The sequence below is a fragment of the Aotus nancymaae genome, unplaced genomic scaffold (genome assembly GCF_030222135.1).
Source record: "Aotus nancymaae isolate 86718 unplaced genomic scaffold, 86718_ANA_hifiasm-v0.15.2.pri h1tg000009l, whole genome shotgun sequence".
Lineage (NCBI taxonomy): Eukaryota > Metazoa > Chordata > Mammalia > Primates > Aotidae > Aotus > Aotus nancymaae.
This window is the reverse complement of record NW_026988420.1, coordinates 12,967,851-12,986,725: the sequence shown is the minus strand read 5'-3', so window position 1 is coordinate 12,986,725 and position 18,875 is coordinate 12,967,851. Positions and strand designations below refer to the sequence as shown.

At 37.0% G+C, this 18,875-nt stretch overlaps 2 protein-coding genes across 3 annotated transcripts in view; one reads left to right on the top strand and one right to left on the bottom strand.

Annotated features, from left to right (window-relative positions):
• RB1 (RB transcriptional corepressor 1) overlaps nucleotides 1-18,875 on the bottom strand; it is a 160,941-nt gene that overhangs the window by 66,924 nt on the left and 75,142 nt on the right. For both annotated transcript variants that reach the window (XM_064373559.1, XM_012465151.2), the window contains exon 17: nucleotides 18,483-18,679. In XM_064373559.1, the coding sequence (XP_064229629.1) occupies nucleotides 18,483-18,679 (197 nt within the window). The remainder of the gene's footprint in view (nucleotides 1-18,482; nucleotides 18,680-18,875) is intronic.
• The window catches only part of LOC105725923 (large ribosomal subunit protein eL8-like), a 68,202-nt gene that overhangs the window by 12,986 nt on the left and 36,341 nt on the right, over nucleotides 1-18,875 (top strand). The window lies entirely within an intron of this gene.

Below are 18,875 nucleotides of genomic sequence, written 5' to 3'. Positions count from 1 at the left end.
CATCTCACCTCATTCTCACCCCTTCCCTTGAAAGTTGATCCAAATAACTAATTTCGACCCAAATTATTATGGATTCTGAAAACACTTATAGTAAAGTCTTATTTCTAGGAGTTACATGAATGAAACATATACACATACTAGCATTTACTTTTATAATATAGTTTGCTCATTTTTGTAACGTCTTTTAATACTTCTTCCTGAGAAATAAATGAGACCAATAGTCACAGTGAACTGCACAAAGGAGTTGGTCAACAAATGTTACTGTTCCCTTTCTTGTTACCAGTTAGCTCCTAGGCAAAACACTTACTGTGTTACTCAAGATAAAAAAATACACATACGTATTATGTTTTCACTTAGAATAAAATTAACTTACTATTTATATTGTTCCCTTTTACACTGTCCCATATGCCTGATTACATATTATAAAGGTAATAAAAACAGTGTGAATGATTCAACAGAAAGAATGTAGTACAGTGACAAAGACCTTTACTAGAAACCAACATGGAATTTGGAATCAAATCAATATGGGTTCAAATGCCAACTGGGTGACCTCAGACAAATTACTTACAGAGAGATGATGATCTGTTCTAGGGAAGTGTAATAAATCAGATTTTTAAAATAATATAATAAATCTGAGAGACAGCTTTAAAAAAAATTACAGGATGCTATCAAACTACTGAGAAAGAAAAGGAGAAAATGCTCAGTAATTAAGCCCAGATGACTTGAAAAGTAATGGAAAAATAGATGTACTGAGAAGCAAAGTACATTTAGAACAAACCAAATAATTTCAGTTTTGAATAATGAAGTCAAGTCTCCCAAATCACTTGAGAAACTACTATTTAGCTTTGGAAGTTAAGGGCACAGTATTAGGAATACATTGGGAAAGAGTGAAAAAGGTTAAAGCCTTAACTATGTTTTTAGAATACATTTTTAAAAATTAAAATAAAATGTTTCCTCTTGCTGGCAAAGGAAAGTAAATACATGGTTATTTTAAGTAATTCATGAAGAGCTTTTAAAAATATAGCATAATTAATTTGTCATTATGTTAGCATGGCTGTTGTTTAAAAGTATATATGGCATCATACTGCTTCATTGTCCTGACCCATGTTTTCAAAAAGTGTTAAATGTGGCTTAATCATTATCTTACATTTCACTTGCCTTCCTGAGTTGTAGCTCTCAGTAAAACATAACTTTAAAAAAATGCCTAATGGTAAATACTTAAAACATTTGTGCAAAGTGCACCAGGGGTTAGTGATCCACCATACAGACAGACAACAGATGTCCTTTTTGGCATTTTGAGAGCCACAGACTTCTCCCTTTTGTGTTTACTTTCTGTCAAATTTAACATTTCAAAAGAATACCAAAGAAGCTTAAAATTCTGTTTATAAGTTTGTCAATAAATCAGGACTGCTGCTGGATTAGGTTTGCCAGTATTTCATTGAGGATTTTCACACTGATGTTCATCAGGGATATTTTCCTGAAATTTATTTGTTTTATCTCTGTCAGGTTTCAGTATCAGGATGATGCTGCCCTCATAACATGAGTTAGGGAGGAGTCCCTCTTTTTTTATTGTTTGGAATAGTTTCAGAAGGAATGGTACCAGTTCCTCTTTGTACCTCTGGTAGAATTCAGCTGTGAATCTGTCTAGTCCTGGGCTTTTTTTGGTTGGTAGGCTATTAATTGCCTCAATTTCAGAACTTGTTATTGGTCTATTCAGGGATTCGACTTCTTCCTCGTTTAGTCTTGGGAGGGTGTATGTGTCCAGGAATTTATCCATTTCTTCTAGAGTTTCTAGTTTATTTGCATAGAGGTGTTTATAGTATTTTCTGATGGTAGTTTGTATTTCTGTGGGATCAGCGGTGATATCCCCTTTATCATTTTTTATTGTGTCTATTTGATTCTGCTCTCTTTTCTTCTTTATTAGTCTGGCTAGCAGTCTTATCTATTTTGTTAATCTTTTCAAAAAAACAGCTCCTGGATTCATGGATTTTTTTGAAGGGTTTTTTGTGTCTCTATCTCCTTCAGTTCTGCTCTGATCTTAGTTATTGCTTATCTTCTGCTAGCTTGTGAATTTGTTTGCTCTTGCTTCTCTAGTTCTTTTAATTGTGATGCTAGGGTGTCAATTTTAGATCTTTCCCTTTTTCTCCTGTGGGAATTTAGTGCTATAAATTTCCCTCTTAACCCTGCTTTATCTGTGTCCCAGAAATTCTGGTATGTTGTGTCTTTGTTCTCATTGGTTTCAAAGAACTTATTTATTTCTGCCTTAATTTCGTTATTACCCAGAAGTCATTCAGGAATAGGCTGTTCACTTTCCACGTAGTTTTGCAGTTTTGAGTGAGTTTTTAAATTCTGAGTTCTAACTTGACTGCACTGTGATCTGAGAAACGATTTGTTATTATTTCCATTTCTCTGCATTTGCTGAGGAGTGTTTCACTTCTAATTATGTGGTTAATTTTAGAATAAGTGTAATGTGGTGCTGAGAAGAATGTATGTTCTCTTGCTTTGAGGTGGAGAGCTCTGTAGATGTCTATTAGGACTGCTTGATCCAGAGCTGAGTTCAAGTCCTGAATATCCTTGACAATTTTCTGTCTCATTGATCTGTCTAATATTGACAGTGGGGTGTTAAAGTCTCCCACTATTATTGTGTGGGAGTCTAAATCTCTTTGTGGTTCCCTAAGAACTTGCTTTATGAATCTGGGTGCCTCTGTGTTGGGTGCATATACATATTGAGGATAGTTAGCTCTTCTTGTTGCATTGACCCCTTTACCATTATGTAATGTCCTTCTTTGTCTTTTTTGATCTTTGTTGGTTTAAAGTCTGTTTTATCAGAATTTTTTTTTTTTTTTTTTTGCTTTCCATTTGGTTGGTAAATATTCCTCCATCCCCTTATTTTGAGCCTAATTGTATCTTTGCATATGATATTGATTTCCTGAATACAGCACACCGACGGGTCTTGATACTTTATCCAATTTGCCAGTCTGTGTCTTTTAATTGGGGCATTTAGCCCATTTACATTTATGGTTAATATTGTTACGTATAAAATTGATCCTGTCATTATGATGCTAGCTGGTTATTTTGCCCATTAGTTAATGCAGTTACTTCATAGTGTTGATGGTCTTTACAATTTGGTATGTTTTTGGAGTGGCTAGTACCAGTTTTTCCTTTCCATGTCTAGTGCTTCCTTCAGGAGCTCTTGTAAGGCAGGCCTGGTGGCGACAAAATCTCTCAGCATTTGTTTGTCTGTAAAGGATTTTATTTCTCCTTTGCTTATGAAGCTTAGTTTGGCTAGATGTGAAACTCTGGGTTGAAAATTCTTTTCTTTAACAATGTTGAACATTGGCCTCCACTCTCTTCTGGCTTGTGGGTTTCTGCAGAGAGATCTGCTGTTAGTCTGATGGGCTTCCCTTTGTGGGTAACCTGACCTTTCTCTCTGGCTGCCCTTAAGATATTTTCCTTCATTTCAACCTTGGTGAATCTGACAATTGTGTGTCTTGGGGTTGCTCTTCTTGAGGATTATCTTTGTGGTGTTCTCTGTATTTTCTGAATTTGTATGTCTTGCTAGGTTGGGGAAGTTCTGCTGGATAATATCCTGAAGAGTGTTTTCTAACTTGGTTCCATTCTCCCTATCATTTTCAGGTACACCAATAAAAAGTAGGTTTGGTCTTTTCACACAGTCCCATATTTCTTGGAAGCTTTGTTAATTCCTTTCCATTCTTTTTTCTCTAATCTTGTCTTTACGCTTTATTTCATTAAGTTGATCTTCAATCTCTGATATCCTTTCTTCTGCTTGATCAATTCAGCTATTGATACTTGTGTATGCTTCCCAAAGTTCTCGTGCTGTGTTTTTCAGCTCCATCAGGTCATTTATGTTCTTCTCTAAACCGGTTATTCTAATTACCAATTCCTCTAACCTTTATTAAAGGTTCTTAGCTTCCTTGCCTTGGGTCAGAACATGCTCCTTTGGCTCAGAGGAGTTTGTTATTACCCACCATCTGAAGCCTACTTCTGTCAATTTGTCAAACTCATTCTCCATTCAGTTTTGTTCCCTTGCTGGCGAGGAGTTGTGACCCTTTGGAGGAGAAGAGGCATTCTGGTTTTTGGAATTTGCAATCTTTGTGGTTTTTTCCTCCTTTTCATGGATTTATCCACCCTTAGTCTTTGATGTTGGTGACCTTCAGATGGGGTTTTCATGTGGACATCCTTTTTGTTGATGTTGATGCTATTCCTTTCTGTTTCTTAGTTTTCCTTCTAACAGTCAGGTCCCTCTGCTGCAGGCCTGCTGGAGCTTGTGGAGGTCCACTCCAGACCCTGTTTACCTGGGTATCACCAACAGAGGCTGCAGAAGAGCAAAGACTGCTGGCTGTTTCTTCCTCTGGAAACTTCATCCCAAAGGGGAACCCCCAGATGCCAGCCAGAGCTCTCCTGTATGAGGTGTCTGTTGACTTCTGCTGGGAGGTGTCTCCCAGTCAGGAGGCACAGGGGTCAGGGACCCACTTGAGGAGGCAGTCTGTCCCTTAGCAGAGATCAACTGCTATGCTGGGAGATCTGCTGCTCTCTTCAGAGCCGGCAGGTGGGAACATTTAAGTCTGCTGAAGCTGTGCCCACAGCCGCCCCTTCCTTCAGGTGCTCTGTCCCACGGAGATGGGAGTTTTATCTATAAGCCCCTGACTGGGGCTGCAGTCTTTCTTTCAGAGATGCCCTGCCCAGAGAGGAGGAATCTAGAGAGGCAGTCTGGCTACCATGGCTTTGCCGAGCTGTGGAGGGCTCTATCCAGTTTGAACTTCCCGGAGGATTTGTTTACACTGTGAGGGGAAAACCACCTACTCAAATCTCCGTAATGGCAGATGCCCCTCCCCACACCTAGCTCAAGTGTCCCAAGTTGACTGCCAACTGCTATGCTGGCAGCGAGAATTTCAAGTCAGTGGATCTTAGCTTGCTGGGCTTTGTAGGGATGGGATCCACAGAGGTAGACTACTTGGCTCCCTAGCTTCAGCCCCCTTCCAGGGGAGTGAAGAGTTCTGCCTCGCTGGTGTTTCAGGCACCACTGGGATATGAAAAAAAGACTCCTGCATCTAGTTGGATGTCTGCCCAAACTGCCACCCAGCTTTGTGTTTGAAACCCAGGGCCCTGGTGGTATAGGCATCTGAAGGAATCTCCTGGTCTGTGGGTTGCAAGACCATGGTAAAACCACAGTATCTGGGCCGGAATGCACCATCCCTCACAGCACATCCCTCATGGCATCCTTTGGCAAGGGATGGGAGTTCCCTGACCCTTTGTGCTGCTTCCCAGGTGAGGCAACACCCAACCCTGCTTCAGGTCACCCTCTGTGGGCTGCACCCACTGTCCAACCAGTCCCAGTGAGATGAGCTGGGTACCTCAGATGGAAATGCAGAAATCACCCGCCTTTTGCATTGATCTCACTGGGAACTGCAGACTGGAGCTGTTCTTATTTGGCCATCTTGACAGTCCATCCTAAATATTTTCTTATGTAAATGTATGTTGCCCAAGTACTCATGTAATGGAATGAAGAAATTTACTAATGTTTGGTGACCACAAAAAAACAGTATGAAAGAATCCTATTTAAAAAGTCAGCCACATTTGACACATTTAAAGGAGACTCAATGTTCATGTGACATAACAAAATTTAATACAAGAAAATAGTTAATAGCTAGTACTTCTATGTTCTCCATATGGTAGACACCCTTCTGAAACAGTATTATTCAGAAGACCTGATGCATTAAGCACAAGGAAGTGTTTAATGATACCCTAAATATTCTGTAAGTATACATTTTTCATATTTATAAATACTTCATCAATCACTAAGCCTTATGTTTAGTAACCCTACCAACTCTGAGGAAGAAACAGGGACCAGATTTGTTTAAACAACCACAAAATTGAACAACATAAATGAAACAATACTTTTTAGACAATAAACAACAGGCAGTACAGAACAGCGATCCCTGGAGGAAGGAAAACAAATGGTAAGCCTCGTTATTGCCACAGCTTACTGCCTAGAGACAGTTTACAGGCCACAGTGCAGAGACAAGAAACTGGAATGCAGCCCAGTGGTCCCCCAGTTGAAGAAACAGAGTTGAGAAATCAGAGATGTCAAGGCAAACTAAAATTACCAGGGCAGAATACTAGAGAGAAGACAGCTACAAAAAGAGAGCTCCACAGGTCTGCAGAGGGTTAAGCTTGAGTCTTTAGCTGAGTACTGATCAGTTCATGCATGTGAGGATACTACTCGAAGCCAGGGAATAACCACGGGGAGGAGTAGAATCCTTCCAGGAGCTGACACAGGGCCAGAAAGAGTTCTGCTTTCCACTAACCAGAGTGGAAAAACCTTGTAATATATGGGACATTCAGTAGAGTACTCAGAAGAGCAATGCCTGGAAATTTAGTGATTGATTAAAGACTGCTCTGTGTCCAAAAACAAAAACCAGATAAATAAATGAAGGCGTAAAAGAGTCAAATTATTTCCAGATAATTTAATTGTGTTCCAAAACACAAGTCAAGAATGGTGAAAGGAATAAGAAAATATTCAGGACTCACTAAAGCAAAATTCACAGTATCTGGCATCCAACCAAAAAATCACCAAGCAGACAAAAAAGCAGAAAAAATATTACTCTTAAAAAAAGAGAGAGAACTATCAGTCAAAAGAAAGAAACCTAAAAAGACACAGGCACTAGACTTAGTAGAAGGGGACATTAAAAAACTTATATATTCCATATGTTCAAGATGGTAAAGAAAAGTATAAACATAATAAAGATAGATATGGAAGACATAAAAGGACCCAAATCAAATTTCTAGAAATGAAAAATATAGTAAGACTAGAAATACAATAGATGAGATTAGTAGCAGATTAGACACCTCAGAATAAAAAAACTAAGAAACTTGAAGACATTGCTATAGAAGGTATTTAACATGAAATACAGAAAGAAGAACATGCAGGAAAAAAATACAGCAAAAAAAGAACAAGGCCAGGCATGGTGGCTCACACTTGTAATCCCAGCACTTTGGGAGGCCAAGGTGGGTGGGTCACCTGAGATAAGGAGTTCAAGACCAGCCTAGCCAACATGACAAAATCCCATCTCTAACAAAAATACAAAAATTAGCCAGGCATGGTGGTATGCACTTATAGTTCCAGGCAGTCAGGAGGCCAAGGCAGGAGAATTGCTTGAACCCAGGAGGCAGAGGTTGCAGTGAGCCAGCATCATGCTACTGCACTCCAGCCTGAACGAAAGAGCAAGACTCCGCCTCAAAAAAAAAAAAGAAGAAAGAAAGAAAAGGGAAGGGAAGGGGAAAGGGCAAAAAGGAAAAAAAGTGAAAAAAGGGGAAAAATGGGAAAGGCAAACCAGAAGACAGTGGAGCAACATTTTTAAAGCACTCAGCACTCAAAGAAAAAACAAAAGACTATCAACCTAGAATTCAATACCCAGCAAAATATCTTTTAAAACTAAAGGTAAAATGTTTTTTTCCAGACATAAAAGCTGGAAGAATTCATCACTAGTAGACCTGTACCACAAGAAATGTATTTTTGTTTGTTTTCTGAGAATAGAGACAGGGTTTTGCTTTGTTGCCCAGGCTGGTTTTGAACTCCTGGCTTCAAGAGATCCTCCCACCTCAGCCTCCTAAAGTATTGGGTTTACATGTATGAGCCACTGCACCTGTCCAAGAAATGTCAAAAAAAAAAAAAAAAAAAGGTTTTATAGTCAGAAGGAAAACAAAAGGAATATGGATCTACACAAGGAATGAAGAGCTCTAGAAAGGTAAATATGCAATTAAACAAAACATCTTTTTTCTTTTGTTTTGAACTCTCTTTAAAAGACAATTGGTGGTTTAAAAGAAAAGTAATATCAATGTATTGTGGAGTTTATAACTTCTCCTGAAACAAAATGTATGAGAACAGCAGCCCAAAGGTTGGAAAAGGGAAAATGGAAATATACTGTTCTAAGATTCTTATACTATATATGAAGTAGTGCAATACAATTTAAAGACTATGAAAGCTTAAAGATGCATATTGTAAATCAAAAGACACCAATTACAAAATAAAACAAAGAAATATAGACAGTTAAGCCTAGAAAGAAGACAAAACAGATTTAAAAATTCAATCCTAAAGAAGGCCGAAAAAGAGAAAAGGGAGAAAAAGAAGATAAGAAAAATAGAAAATGAATAATAAGATGGAGAATTTAAATCCAACCATATTAAGTCACATTAAATTTAAATCTAAACATCCAAATTAAAAGGTAGATTTTCCTAGACTAGATTTAAGAAAGCAACACTGAACTATATGCTGCCTATAAGAAAATCAGTTCTTTAAGAATAAAGACACACATAAGTTAAATAAAGGAATGGGGAAAATATGCCATGTTAATGTTAATGAAAAGAAAGCTGGAATGGCTTTACCAGTATTGGGCACAAGTAGTTTTCAGAGCAAACAATATTACCAGGGATAAAGAGAGGGGCATTTCATAATGATTAAAGGAGTAAATTCATCAAAGGACATTACAAATCTAATGGTTTATGCACCTAAATTCTTTATGTTAGAGACTGGATTAGGTATTGTGAGAGAGATTTGTTTTTTTAAGTGAGCCAGGAGTTTTCTTTTGAGGACCTCTCTAACCCTCTGCCCCATTTCTCTTGGTCTCACTTATCTCTTGGTTACTGCCCTCAAGCATTAAGGACGTTAGTCCTTTGTTCACTCATGTTCCTTCTCGATACATGTCCTGGACTCTCGTTCATTGTAATTTTTGGCTTTTTTTTTTTTTTTCTGAGAAGAATATATGTTTTGTGGATTTGGGGTGGAGAGTTCTGTAAATGTTTATTAAGTTTACTTGTTCCAGGTCTGAGTTCAAGTCCTGGATATCCTTGTTAATTTTCTATCTCATTGATCTAATATTGACAATGCGGTGTTAAAGTCTCCCACTATTATTATGTGGGAGTCTAGGTCTCTTTATAAGTCATTAAGAACTTGCCTTATGCATCTGGGAGCTCCTGTATTGGGTGCATATATATTTAGGATCGTTAGCTCTTCTTGTTGCATTGATCCTTTTATCATTATGTAATGTCCTTCTTTGTCTCTTTTGGTCTTTGTTGTTTTAAAGTCTATTTTATCAGAGATGAGAATTGCAACAACTGCCTTTTTTTTTTTTTTTGCTCTCCATTTGATTGGTAAATCTTTCTCCATCCCTTTGTTTTGAGTCTTTGTGTATCCTTGCATATGAGATGGGTCTGGATGCAGCATACCGATGGGTTTTGGCTTTTTATCCAATTAGCCTGTTTGTGTCTTTTGATTGGGGCATTTAGTCCATTTAAATTTAGGATTAATATTGATATATGTGAGTTTAATACTGCCATTTAATGCTAGTTGGCTGTTTTGCCCATTAATTGATATAGATTCTTCATTATGGTGATGCTCTTTACCTTTTGGTATGTTTTTGGAATGGCTGATAACCGGTTGTTCCTTTCTATGTGTAGTGCTTTTTTCAGAAGCTCTTGCAAAGCAGGCCTGGTGGTGATGAAATCTCTGAGTACTTGCTTGTGCAAAAAAAATTTTATTTTTCCTTTACTTATGAAGCTTAGTTTGGCTGGATATGAAATTCTGGGTTGAAAATTCTTTTCTTTAAGGATGTTGAATATTGGCCCCCACTCTCTTCTGGCTTGTAGGGTTTCTGCTGAGAGATCTGCTGTCTGACAGGCTTCCCTTTGTGGGTAATCTGACCTTTCTCTTTGGCTGCCCTTAGTATTTTCTCCTTCATTTCAACCCTGGTGAATCTAACGATTATGTGACTTGGGGTTGCTCTTCTTGAGGAATATCTTTGTTGTGTTCTCTGTATTACCTGGAGTTGAGTGTTGCCCTGTCTTGCTAGGTTGGGAAAGATTTCCTGGATAATATACTGAAGAATATTTTCCAGCTTGGATTCATTCTCTTCATCACATTCAGGTACACCTATCAAATGTAGATTAGGCCTTTTCACATAGTCCTATATTTCTTGGAGACTTTGCTCATTCCTTTTTACCCTTTTATCTCTAATCTTGTCTTCTCGTTTTATTTCATTGAGTTGGTCTTCGACCTCTGATAGCCTTTCTTCTGCTTGATCAATTCGACTGTTAAAACTTGTGGCCGGGCGTGGTGGCTCAAGCCTGTAATCCCAGCACTTTGGGAGGCCGAGGCGGGTGGATCACGAGGTCAAGAGATCGAGACCATTCTGGTCAACATGGTGAAACCCCGTCTCTACTAATACAAAAAATTAGCTGGGCATGGTGGTGCGTGCCTGTAATCCCAGCTACTCAGGAGGCTGAGGCAGGAGAATTGCCTGAACCCAGGAGGCGGAGGTTGCAGTGAGCCGAGATCGCGCCATTGCACTCCAGCCTGGGTAATGAGCGAAACTCCGTCTCAAAAAAAAAAAAAAAAAAAAAAAAAAACTTGTGCATACTTTGTGAAGTTCTTGTATTGTGTTTTTCAGCTCCATTAATTCACTTATATTCCTCTCTAAATTGTCTATTCTCATTAGCATTTCATCAAATCTTTTTTCAAGGTTCTTAGTTTCTTTGCATTGGGTTAGAACATGTTCTTTTAGCTCACAGAAGTTTCTTATTATCCATCTTCTGAAGCCTGATTCTGTCAGTTCATCGCACTCATTCTCCATCAGTCCTTGTTCCCTTGCTGATGAGGAGCTGCAATCCCCTGTAGGAGGAAAGGCATTCTGATTTTGGGTGTTTTCAGCCTTTTTGCACTGGTTTCTTCCCATCTTTGTGGATTTATGCGCCTGTCATCTTTGTAATTGCTGACTTTCAGCTTGGGTCTCTGAGTGGACGTCCAGCTTGTTGGTGATGAAGTTTTTTCTGTTTCTTAGTTTTCCTTTGGTGGACGCCCCTCCCCCACAGAGCTGGACCTTCCCGGGTTCAGCTGTGCTTGCTGTGAAACTCTCAATCCTCAGCGTTTCCAGTTGCTCTTTTTTTGTGGGGGTGGGACCAGCTGAACCTGATCACCTGGCTCCCTGTCTCAGAGTCTTTTTTTTTTTTTTTTTAGTTGAACGGTCGATTCAGTCGCCTGTTGAAAGGGCGCCAGAATCTGTGTAATTTCCCTTGCGGCAACCCATCGCGCCGGCTGAAACAGCAGCGGTGAGATTCGTGGCGCCTTTTTTTGCCTGGGAATCTCCTGGTCTGGCTCTCTGTTTCAGTCCCCTTTGCAATCAGCTCAATGGGTGACTCTGCCTTCCCGGAGCTCCAAACACCAACTAAAAGGACACCCAGTTCCGTATACTCCGCACTGAGAACCACCTCACCGGAGCATTGGCAAAATAGCCGCGCCAGCCAAAAGAGTCGCGCTGGAGACCCGTGGGGCTCCTCCGCTGGGAATCTCCTGGTCTGTGGGCAATAAAAATTCGTCTGGGAGTGTGGCGTCCACTCACTCTCTGCACTTTCACTGGGAGCTGCAATCCTGAGCTGTTGCTAATTAGCCATCTTGGATCTGTAATTTTTGGCTTCTTGACCTCCTCATGCACTCCTGAGATCATTTATTAGAATACAGTAAACTACCCAGAAATGTTCTGTCTCTGGAAATACTAAGGTGAAACATCTCTTTGACTATAACCTCCTACACTTTCACTCTCATTGTTACTCCCACTATACCTATTAAACTTAATTAAACTCATTTTAGTTAAACTTCATTATCTAATGAATGAATGATTTAATGAAATATCCTGTTACTTTTTGTTTGCGTTGTTGTTTTGTTTTATTTTGTATTATTTTTGAGTCAGGGTCTCATTCTGCCACCCAGGCTGGAGTGCTGTGGTGCAATCACAGCTCACTGCAGCCTTAATGTCCCAGGCTCAGGCGATTCTCCCAGTTCAGCCTCCCAAGTAGCTAGGACCACAGGCGTGGGCTGCTACACCTGGCTCATTTTTAAAATTATTTGTAGAGACAGGGTCTCCCTATGTTGCCAAAGCTGGTCTTGAACTCCTAAACTCAAGCAATCCTCTCACCTTAGCCTCCCAAAGTACTGGGATTACAGGCATGAGACACTGCACCCTGCCAAATATCCTGTTTCTTAGAACCTCTACTTTCCAACGAGTCTCCTTTCTTCCCTCTGCAGGTGAAAACTCCAAAGCTTAACATTCTAACCACTCTAGGGAGGGAGGATGGGAGGAAGAGAGCTGAGTGTGCACCAAGGAGCAGTAAGATGCCAGACTTGTTAGTGAAGAAGCATCTTGGAAGTACACCCTGTAGCTCCAGACACCTGCGGACATATAGAGACAAATCACCCAATCAAGTTCTCCCCAAATTCCTGACCCACAAAATAATGAGCAAAATAAAATAGTTGTTTAAAGCCATTAATTTGTAATCCAGCAATAGAGAACACTCCTAATGGCTCTTTTCCATCAATATTTAATCCCTTTCTCATTAAAAATATATATACATATATTCCCTCCACTTCACACACATCAAGCTGTATCTTTACTTCTGTTATATCTTTATTTCTCTTCACAGGCAAAACTTTTAGTAAAAGCCATCTATTATCACTGTGTCCACTTTATCTCTCATTCACATCTCATCCTATCCCCACCTCTTCATTTAACAGTCCCTGTCACTGTCACCAGTGACTTCATTGTTGCTAAAACTTTTCAGCTCTTATCTGAAACAGCGAGCACTCACTCAGACTTTGTAATTCCCTTTTTTCTTTTTTTAAATTTTTATTTTTATTTATTTATATTTTTTGAGACAGAGTCTCACTCTGTTACCGAGGCTGGAGTGCAATGGAACGATCTTGGCTCACACAACCTCCACCTCCTGGGTTCAAGGGATTCTCATGCCTCAGCCTCCCGAGTAGCTGGAATTATAGCCATGCGCCACCACACCCAGCTAATTTTTGCATTTTTAGTAGAGACAGGTTTTTGTCATATTGGTCAGGCTAGTCTCGAACTCCTGGCCTGAAGCGATGCACCTGCCTCAGCCTCCCAAACTGCTGGGATTACAGGTGGCAGCCATTGCACCTGGCCATTCTCTCTATGATACCACTTCTGATTTTCCTCTTATCTTCCCTTGCTGTTCTATTTCAATCTCTTTTGTAGGTACAGGCTTCTCTTTTCTGTCCATCCTTTAAATGTTGGAGCTCCTCAGGATTCTATCTTTAGCCTTCTGGTCTCATACTGCATTGTCCCATTAAGTGATCTTATCCCTTTCCCAAACTTCAGTTACTCAGCAAAGCATAAGAATAACTTTAGTGCCAGAAAGACCTGGGTTCAAATCACAGATCTTGCCATTGAGTTTGTGTGGTCTAGGGCAAGTTATTAAACTTTTCTAAGCATTCATTTCCTGATCTAGGGTAATACTACCTCATGGATTATTATGAAAATTAAATTTAAGAAGTGTTCATCAAAGTACCTAGCACAAGATAAACTGTCAATAAAGAGTGGCATTTTTTATTACACAGGTATGGCAGCTCTCAAGTCCATAATCTTAGCCTAAATTTCTTTCCTAAGTTCCGGACACACATCCAATTGCTACTTGACACCTCTGTTTAAATGACCTGTAAGTACTTCAAACTCAATCAAATGGAATTCATCTTCCCAAGCAAACCTCATCCAATTCTAAGTATCTTATTTTAATGAATGGCACTACTATCCACTTAAGTTATATAAGCCAGAAGCCTGGATATCATCATAAGTTGACTCCTCTCTGTCCTTTACCCTTATGTAATTAATTGCTACATTTTATAATACAATGTCAGATATTGTTTTAAGTACTTTACATGAATTTAACATGAGATATGCACATACAGTAAAATATAAAGTTTATAAATGACTAGTAAGTATATTGATAATAAACTGTTTAAGACTAAATGAGGGAAGAATGACTATAGACTAGGATGATCGGGAAAGGCAAAATGAACCTTAAAATCTGGTCAACAAACAGGCAGAGGAAAGCATTTTAAGACTCAAGAACAGGCAAAAGCAAACGCAATTGTGTGAGTGAAAGACAAGTCTGAATGGAGAAGAGAATATAGACAAGGGTTCTAAAACTTTTTGGATTCAAAACCCTTTTATGTTCTTAAAATTACTAAGGACTCCAAAAGCTTTTGTTCATGTGGGTTAAATAAATTAATATTTACTTTATATTAAATCTTAATTTTGTTAAAATTTAATTAAAACAGAAATTTTTAAAAATTACAACCCACACAATTCACTCATTTAATGTGTAGAATTCAATAGTTTTTAGTATATTCACAGAGATGATAAAAATGTTATAAAATTGACTATAATAATGAGTCAATTTTACAATATTTTCATTATCTCAGAAACTCTCTAGCCATCATCCTCCAAACCCCTAGTCCTCCCCACCAGCCTTAGGCAACCAATAATCTACTTCCTATCTCTACTGAATTGCCTATTGTGGACATTTCATATAAATGAATTTATATAATATTTGGTTTTCTGTGACTGGCTTCTTTCAACATATTTTCAAGGTGATTATATATTCTTCCACTAGGAAGCATAAAATAGCTAATAGCTTTTTTTACATTAAACGATATTGAGGCTCAAAAAAAACTTGAGAAAATTTAAGAATATTTATTTTAAACAATAAACCCATTGTGTTAACACAAATAATTTTTTAAATGAAAAATAACCACATTCTTCAAAACAAAAAAATATAGAACAATAACACTGTTTTACAATCTTCTGAATGTGTTTACTAGCTGGCGTAATAGAAAAGATCTGAATTTTCATATCTGCTTCTACATTTACTTTGTTGCAATATGCTGTTTTGGTTGAAATATACAAAGAAAAATCTGGTCTCAGATAGAAAGAGGAGTATAGCATAGCCTTTTCAGATAATTATGGTGATTGTTTTCTGACACTACACCAAAACTCAACAAGTCATAGTTTCTTAAAGGTTAGTTACAGGGTGGAACTGGAAACAATATCACTGAACAGAAATATTCTTTTTGTATTTTAATACCTTAAAATCCATTGGTTCATCTTGAACTTCTGATGAATCTCTTACCCATGAATGATTTTATAATGATGTATTTGGTCAATTGGAAATACTAGTTCACTGAATTATGTAGTCCTTCTAAATGTTTACAAATCTCTGTATACAATATGTTAAAAATCACATTCATTGATATCACTACTGATTTTATCAGAAAAGTCCTTAATATATTAGGAATCTGTCAAGCTTTCAGTGGTGGATACAAGTTTCTAAAAATCTAATTTTTACTTGAAAACACAAAATTTATCATTGGCAACCTTTACTGTCAGTTGTTTTCCTTGAAGTGACAGGCTCACTCTGTTCATTTTTAAGAATCTACCACATACCCAAGTATAAATAAACACAACTGCTCATCAGTCTTACAAGTAAAACGTGTTTCGTGTAAAGAGTGACTGGTTCAGTTCACAACTCAACCAACAAAATAACTATTTTTCCTCAAGACAACTATCATACTTTGGTATGCAACTTTCTACATATTTTAATTTCATCACTTTGAATATTAAAAAGACATACTCAAGAGTGGAGATTTAATAAAATGCCTTTTACTGCTTCATCAAGGACATTCTTAAATGAAACTGACATGTTATGTTTTGTTTCTTTAACTGAAAATGTGCAGTGGTGAAGATTACAATGACTACTAGCCAGTTTCATGTCACTGCCTTGATTTGTGCAAAGGTGCCAACAGCTTCACATAATCAGTTTAAATGTCAACAAACTGGAAAAGGTAAATAACATCTTAATATAATTGTCATATGAAAATAGTTTTTACTTTGCAAATTCCTTGAAGTGGTTTCAGAACCATCAAGAAATCATGCACACTTATAACTGCTGACATTAAAAAAAAAAAAAAAAAGCAGGAGACAAAGCATCTAAAAAAGTTTTTTTTTTTTTTTGAGAGAAAATGTCATTTCAAACAAATTTATTTCCTTACTTCATGAGAAAGAGCATTCTAAAAGCAGTGTAGCCAGCATGCAATCACATTGCTGCAGAACATTGAATAAGCTTTTAAAAAATCACAGGGAATGGGATGGTAAATTGTTAAAATCAGGAAAGAGCATCCAACAAAGTAGGAATCCAATTTGGTTCCCACAGTGGGGCGATCAGTTTAGAAAGTCCATTCATGATGTCAATTACAACAATGGAATAGAAACATTTCAGTTGATACAAGATACTTTCATATACTTGTTTTGGTAAACTGCAACAAGTGTCACAAATCCCAATAGTCCCAAAAATTAACATTGATGTTTCAAGTTTAGATTGTTAAGAAACCTACTGAGAGACAGATCAATTTGAATTACTGCATATATTACCATGGATTATTTTGAAGATACTTTGCTATTTCTTTTTAAAATACTTCTGAAGGTAGTTTTTATTCTTCAAGTTTACTATGGTATAGGTGGTGATTCAAAGAAAAACAAAAGTGACACTTAGATTTTGCAGGCATTCAATAAGTATAGACTCGAAGAATGAATAGATGAGTGGATGCATAAAGAGCCATAAAACTATCCATTAAATCTGGTGAAGAAATAATTTCTAGTGGGAGCTAAGGCCTAAAATCTAAAACAACCTCGTAAGGATGTATTCCTGATAGTCCAATACTAGTAAATATCTTACTGAAGCAGTTGAAGCAATAAACAATCACTTATTTATATACTTATATGTATAAGAAACCTTAGGCTCACAAAAATATACATGTTTTAAAAAGGAAATCTAAAGCACACAAAATACTAAAACAAGTCAATGAATTACCCTATTTTACATATTCAACAAGCAGAAATCTACTTGTACAGGATGGTTTATCAATGGACATTTTGTTATTCACAATCCCTTCATGTTCCTTTACTTGGATTAGTCAAAAGCTCAAATCAGATACTTTGCACAATATATTAATAAGTTACAATGAGTTTTTCTTTAGAGAGCCTGCTGGAACTGTTTGCTTTTGTACCAAAATGGTAAGTGTTAGCAGTTGTGGGCTTCCTATGGCATTTCCAAGGGAGAAGCACCAATAGGTTTTCCATACTCCCAAGGAATCTGACACTTTGAATGTTATACTTTCATATGCCAGAGATATCACATTTAATATTTAAATTCAGAGGCTTATGACTGCCACGTCTCCTATTGTAAATCAATTATACTCTTTTCCAAACTTTGGGCTTGTCACTTTTTCTCCAAAAGTTCTCAAAAATAAAGGAATATTGTTTAGAAGCCCTGAATATCTGAGCTAAACAGGCTTGAGTACGAGCAATTTTTAAAGAGTAAATTTCTAACACTTTCTACACAATTTTCCAAGCCTTTATCTTTTTTGTATCCTCACAATGTCTCTCTCATTTCAAGGCATATGGCAGATGTTCAATAAATATGTGTTGATGGAAATAAAATTAATTATCTAAAATAAATAATAATAATTACTTTCAGATGATACAGTAATATCGCAATATCAATTTCTGGGAGGAGAGGACACATAAGCCTTTAAAAAGTACTCTATGTGCTTATTTTATTTACTTATCTATTTATTTTTGCTTTCACTTAATTCCCCAGATGCAGAAAGTTGTCTTCTAACTACTCCTTTTCTTATCAAGTGTAAGTTCATTCCATAAGTAGTTACCAAATTCAATAATAGGAGTGTAACATTCTATCAATTCCCCATGCTTCTCTCCTCTATTCACTCTGTCTATATGGCAATATAAGAAAACACTAAGAAATAAATTATCCCTTAGTCATTAAAAATTCAAAACATAAGAAAACTAAAACTAATGTTACATGTGCAAATTAGGATTGTAGGATACCTAAACTCTTAATTTTTAACTACCATTTCTACATGCTGAGACAAATTAAAGATATATACTTCGCATGCAACACAGTTTCAAAAGAAACCATTAATCTACAAATCTGATGATTCACAAAGTATTATCCAACTATTCAGATTTGAAGAGCATAACCTCAAATTCCCACCTTTATTAAACAAAAGGCTTATCAATGGTCATATGTTATAAAGAGAATCCTAGACAATACAATCTGTGCCCCATAATGATTGAACAAATACCTATAATTGAACAACAGTAGTATACTTTAATAATGGGAAAAAATGAATCCCACTAAATTGACTAAGAAAAAAATGCACTTTTTAATAATCTAAATCTCATAATCTCACAATTTAAGAGCAGACATACATTTTCAAATAAAACACTATATTTTAAATAAATTACCTAAATACTTTAAAGAATTCTGTTTTGTTTTAAAGTGCCACGTTTTAAGAAAAGCTGTTCTTAAATAAATCACTGTGCTGTATTAGATGGTTTAGGGCACTCAAATAAAGCTTCATTTTAATATTCCAACTTGATTCTTGGGCTACAGGCTGAAATAACATTATTCATTTAATTGTCTATTTGTTCTTGAGGTAGATGTTAAGAAACACCTCTCACTCACAGATAATCTGTTAGCCAAATGCATATGAATGAATTTCTTCAATTATTTAGCTAGTTACTTACTGAGAGCCACGCAAGGGATTCCATGATTCGATGTTCACATCTTTCTAAATGTTTTATCATTTCTCTTGTCAAGTTGCCTTCTGCTTTGATAAAACTTTCAATCACTTTGTAAAAATCAAAGGCTTTTAAATTAAGTACATTCAGAATCCATGGGAAGGACAAATCTGTTCCAGAATCAAGATTCTGAGATGTGCTTCCTAAAAATGAAAAGAAAAAAAAAATGTAACTTAGGTATGAAATATTAACCCTTGAGCTAGGTAGTTTTTTGGAAGGTCATATAAAACAAAGAAAACAGTAGAAAGGTTAAACAATTTTTATTTAGAGCATAATTTTTTATTTTGGAGTCTACAGACTCAGAGGAAATGGCCTTCCAATTTTTGAGTGTATACACAT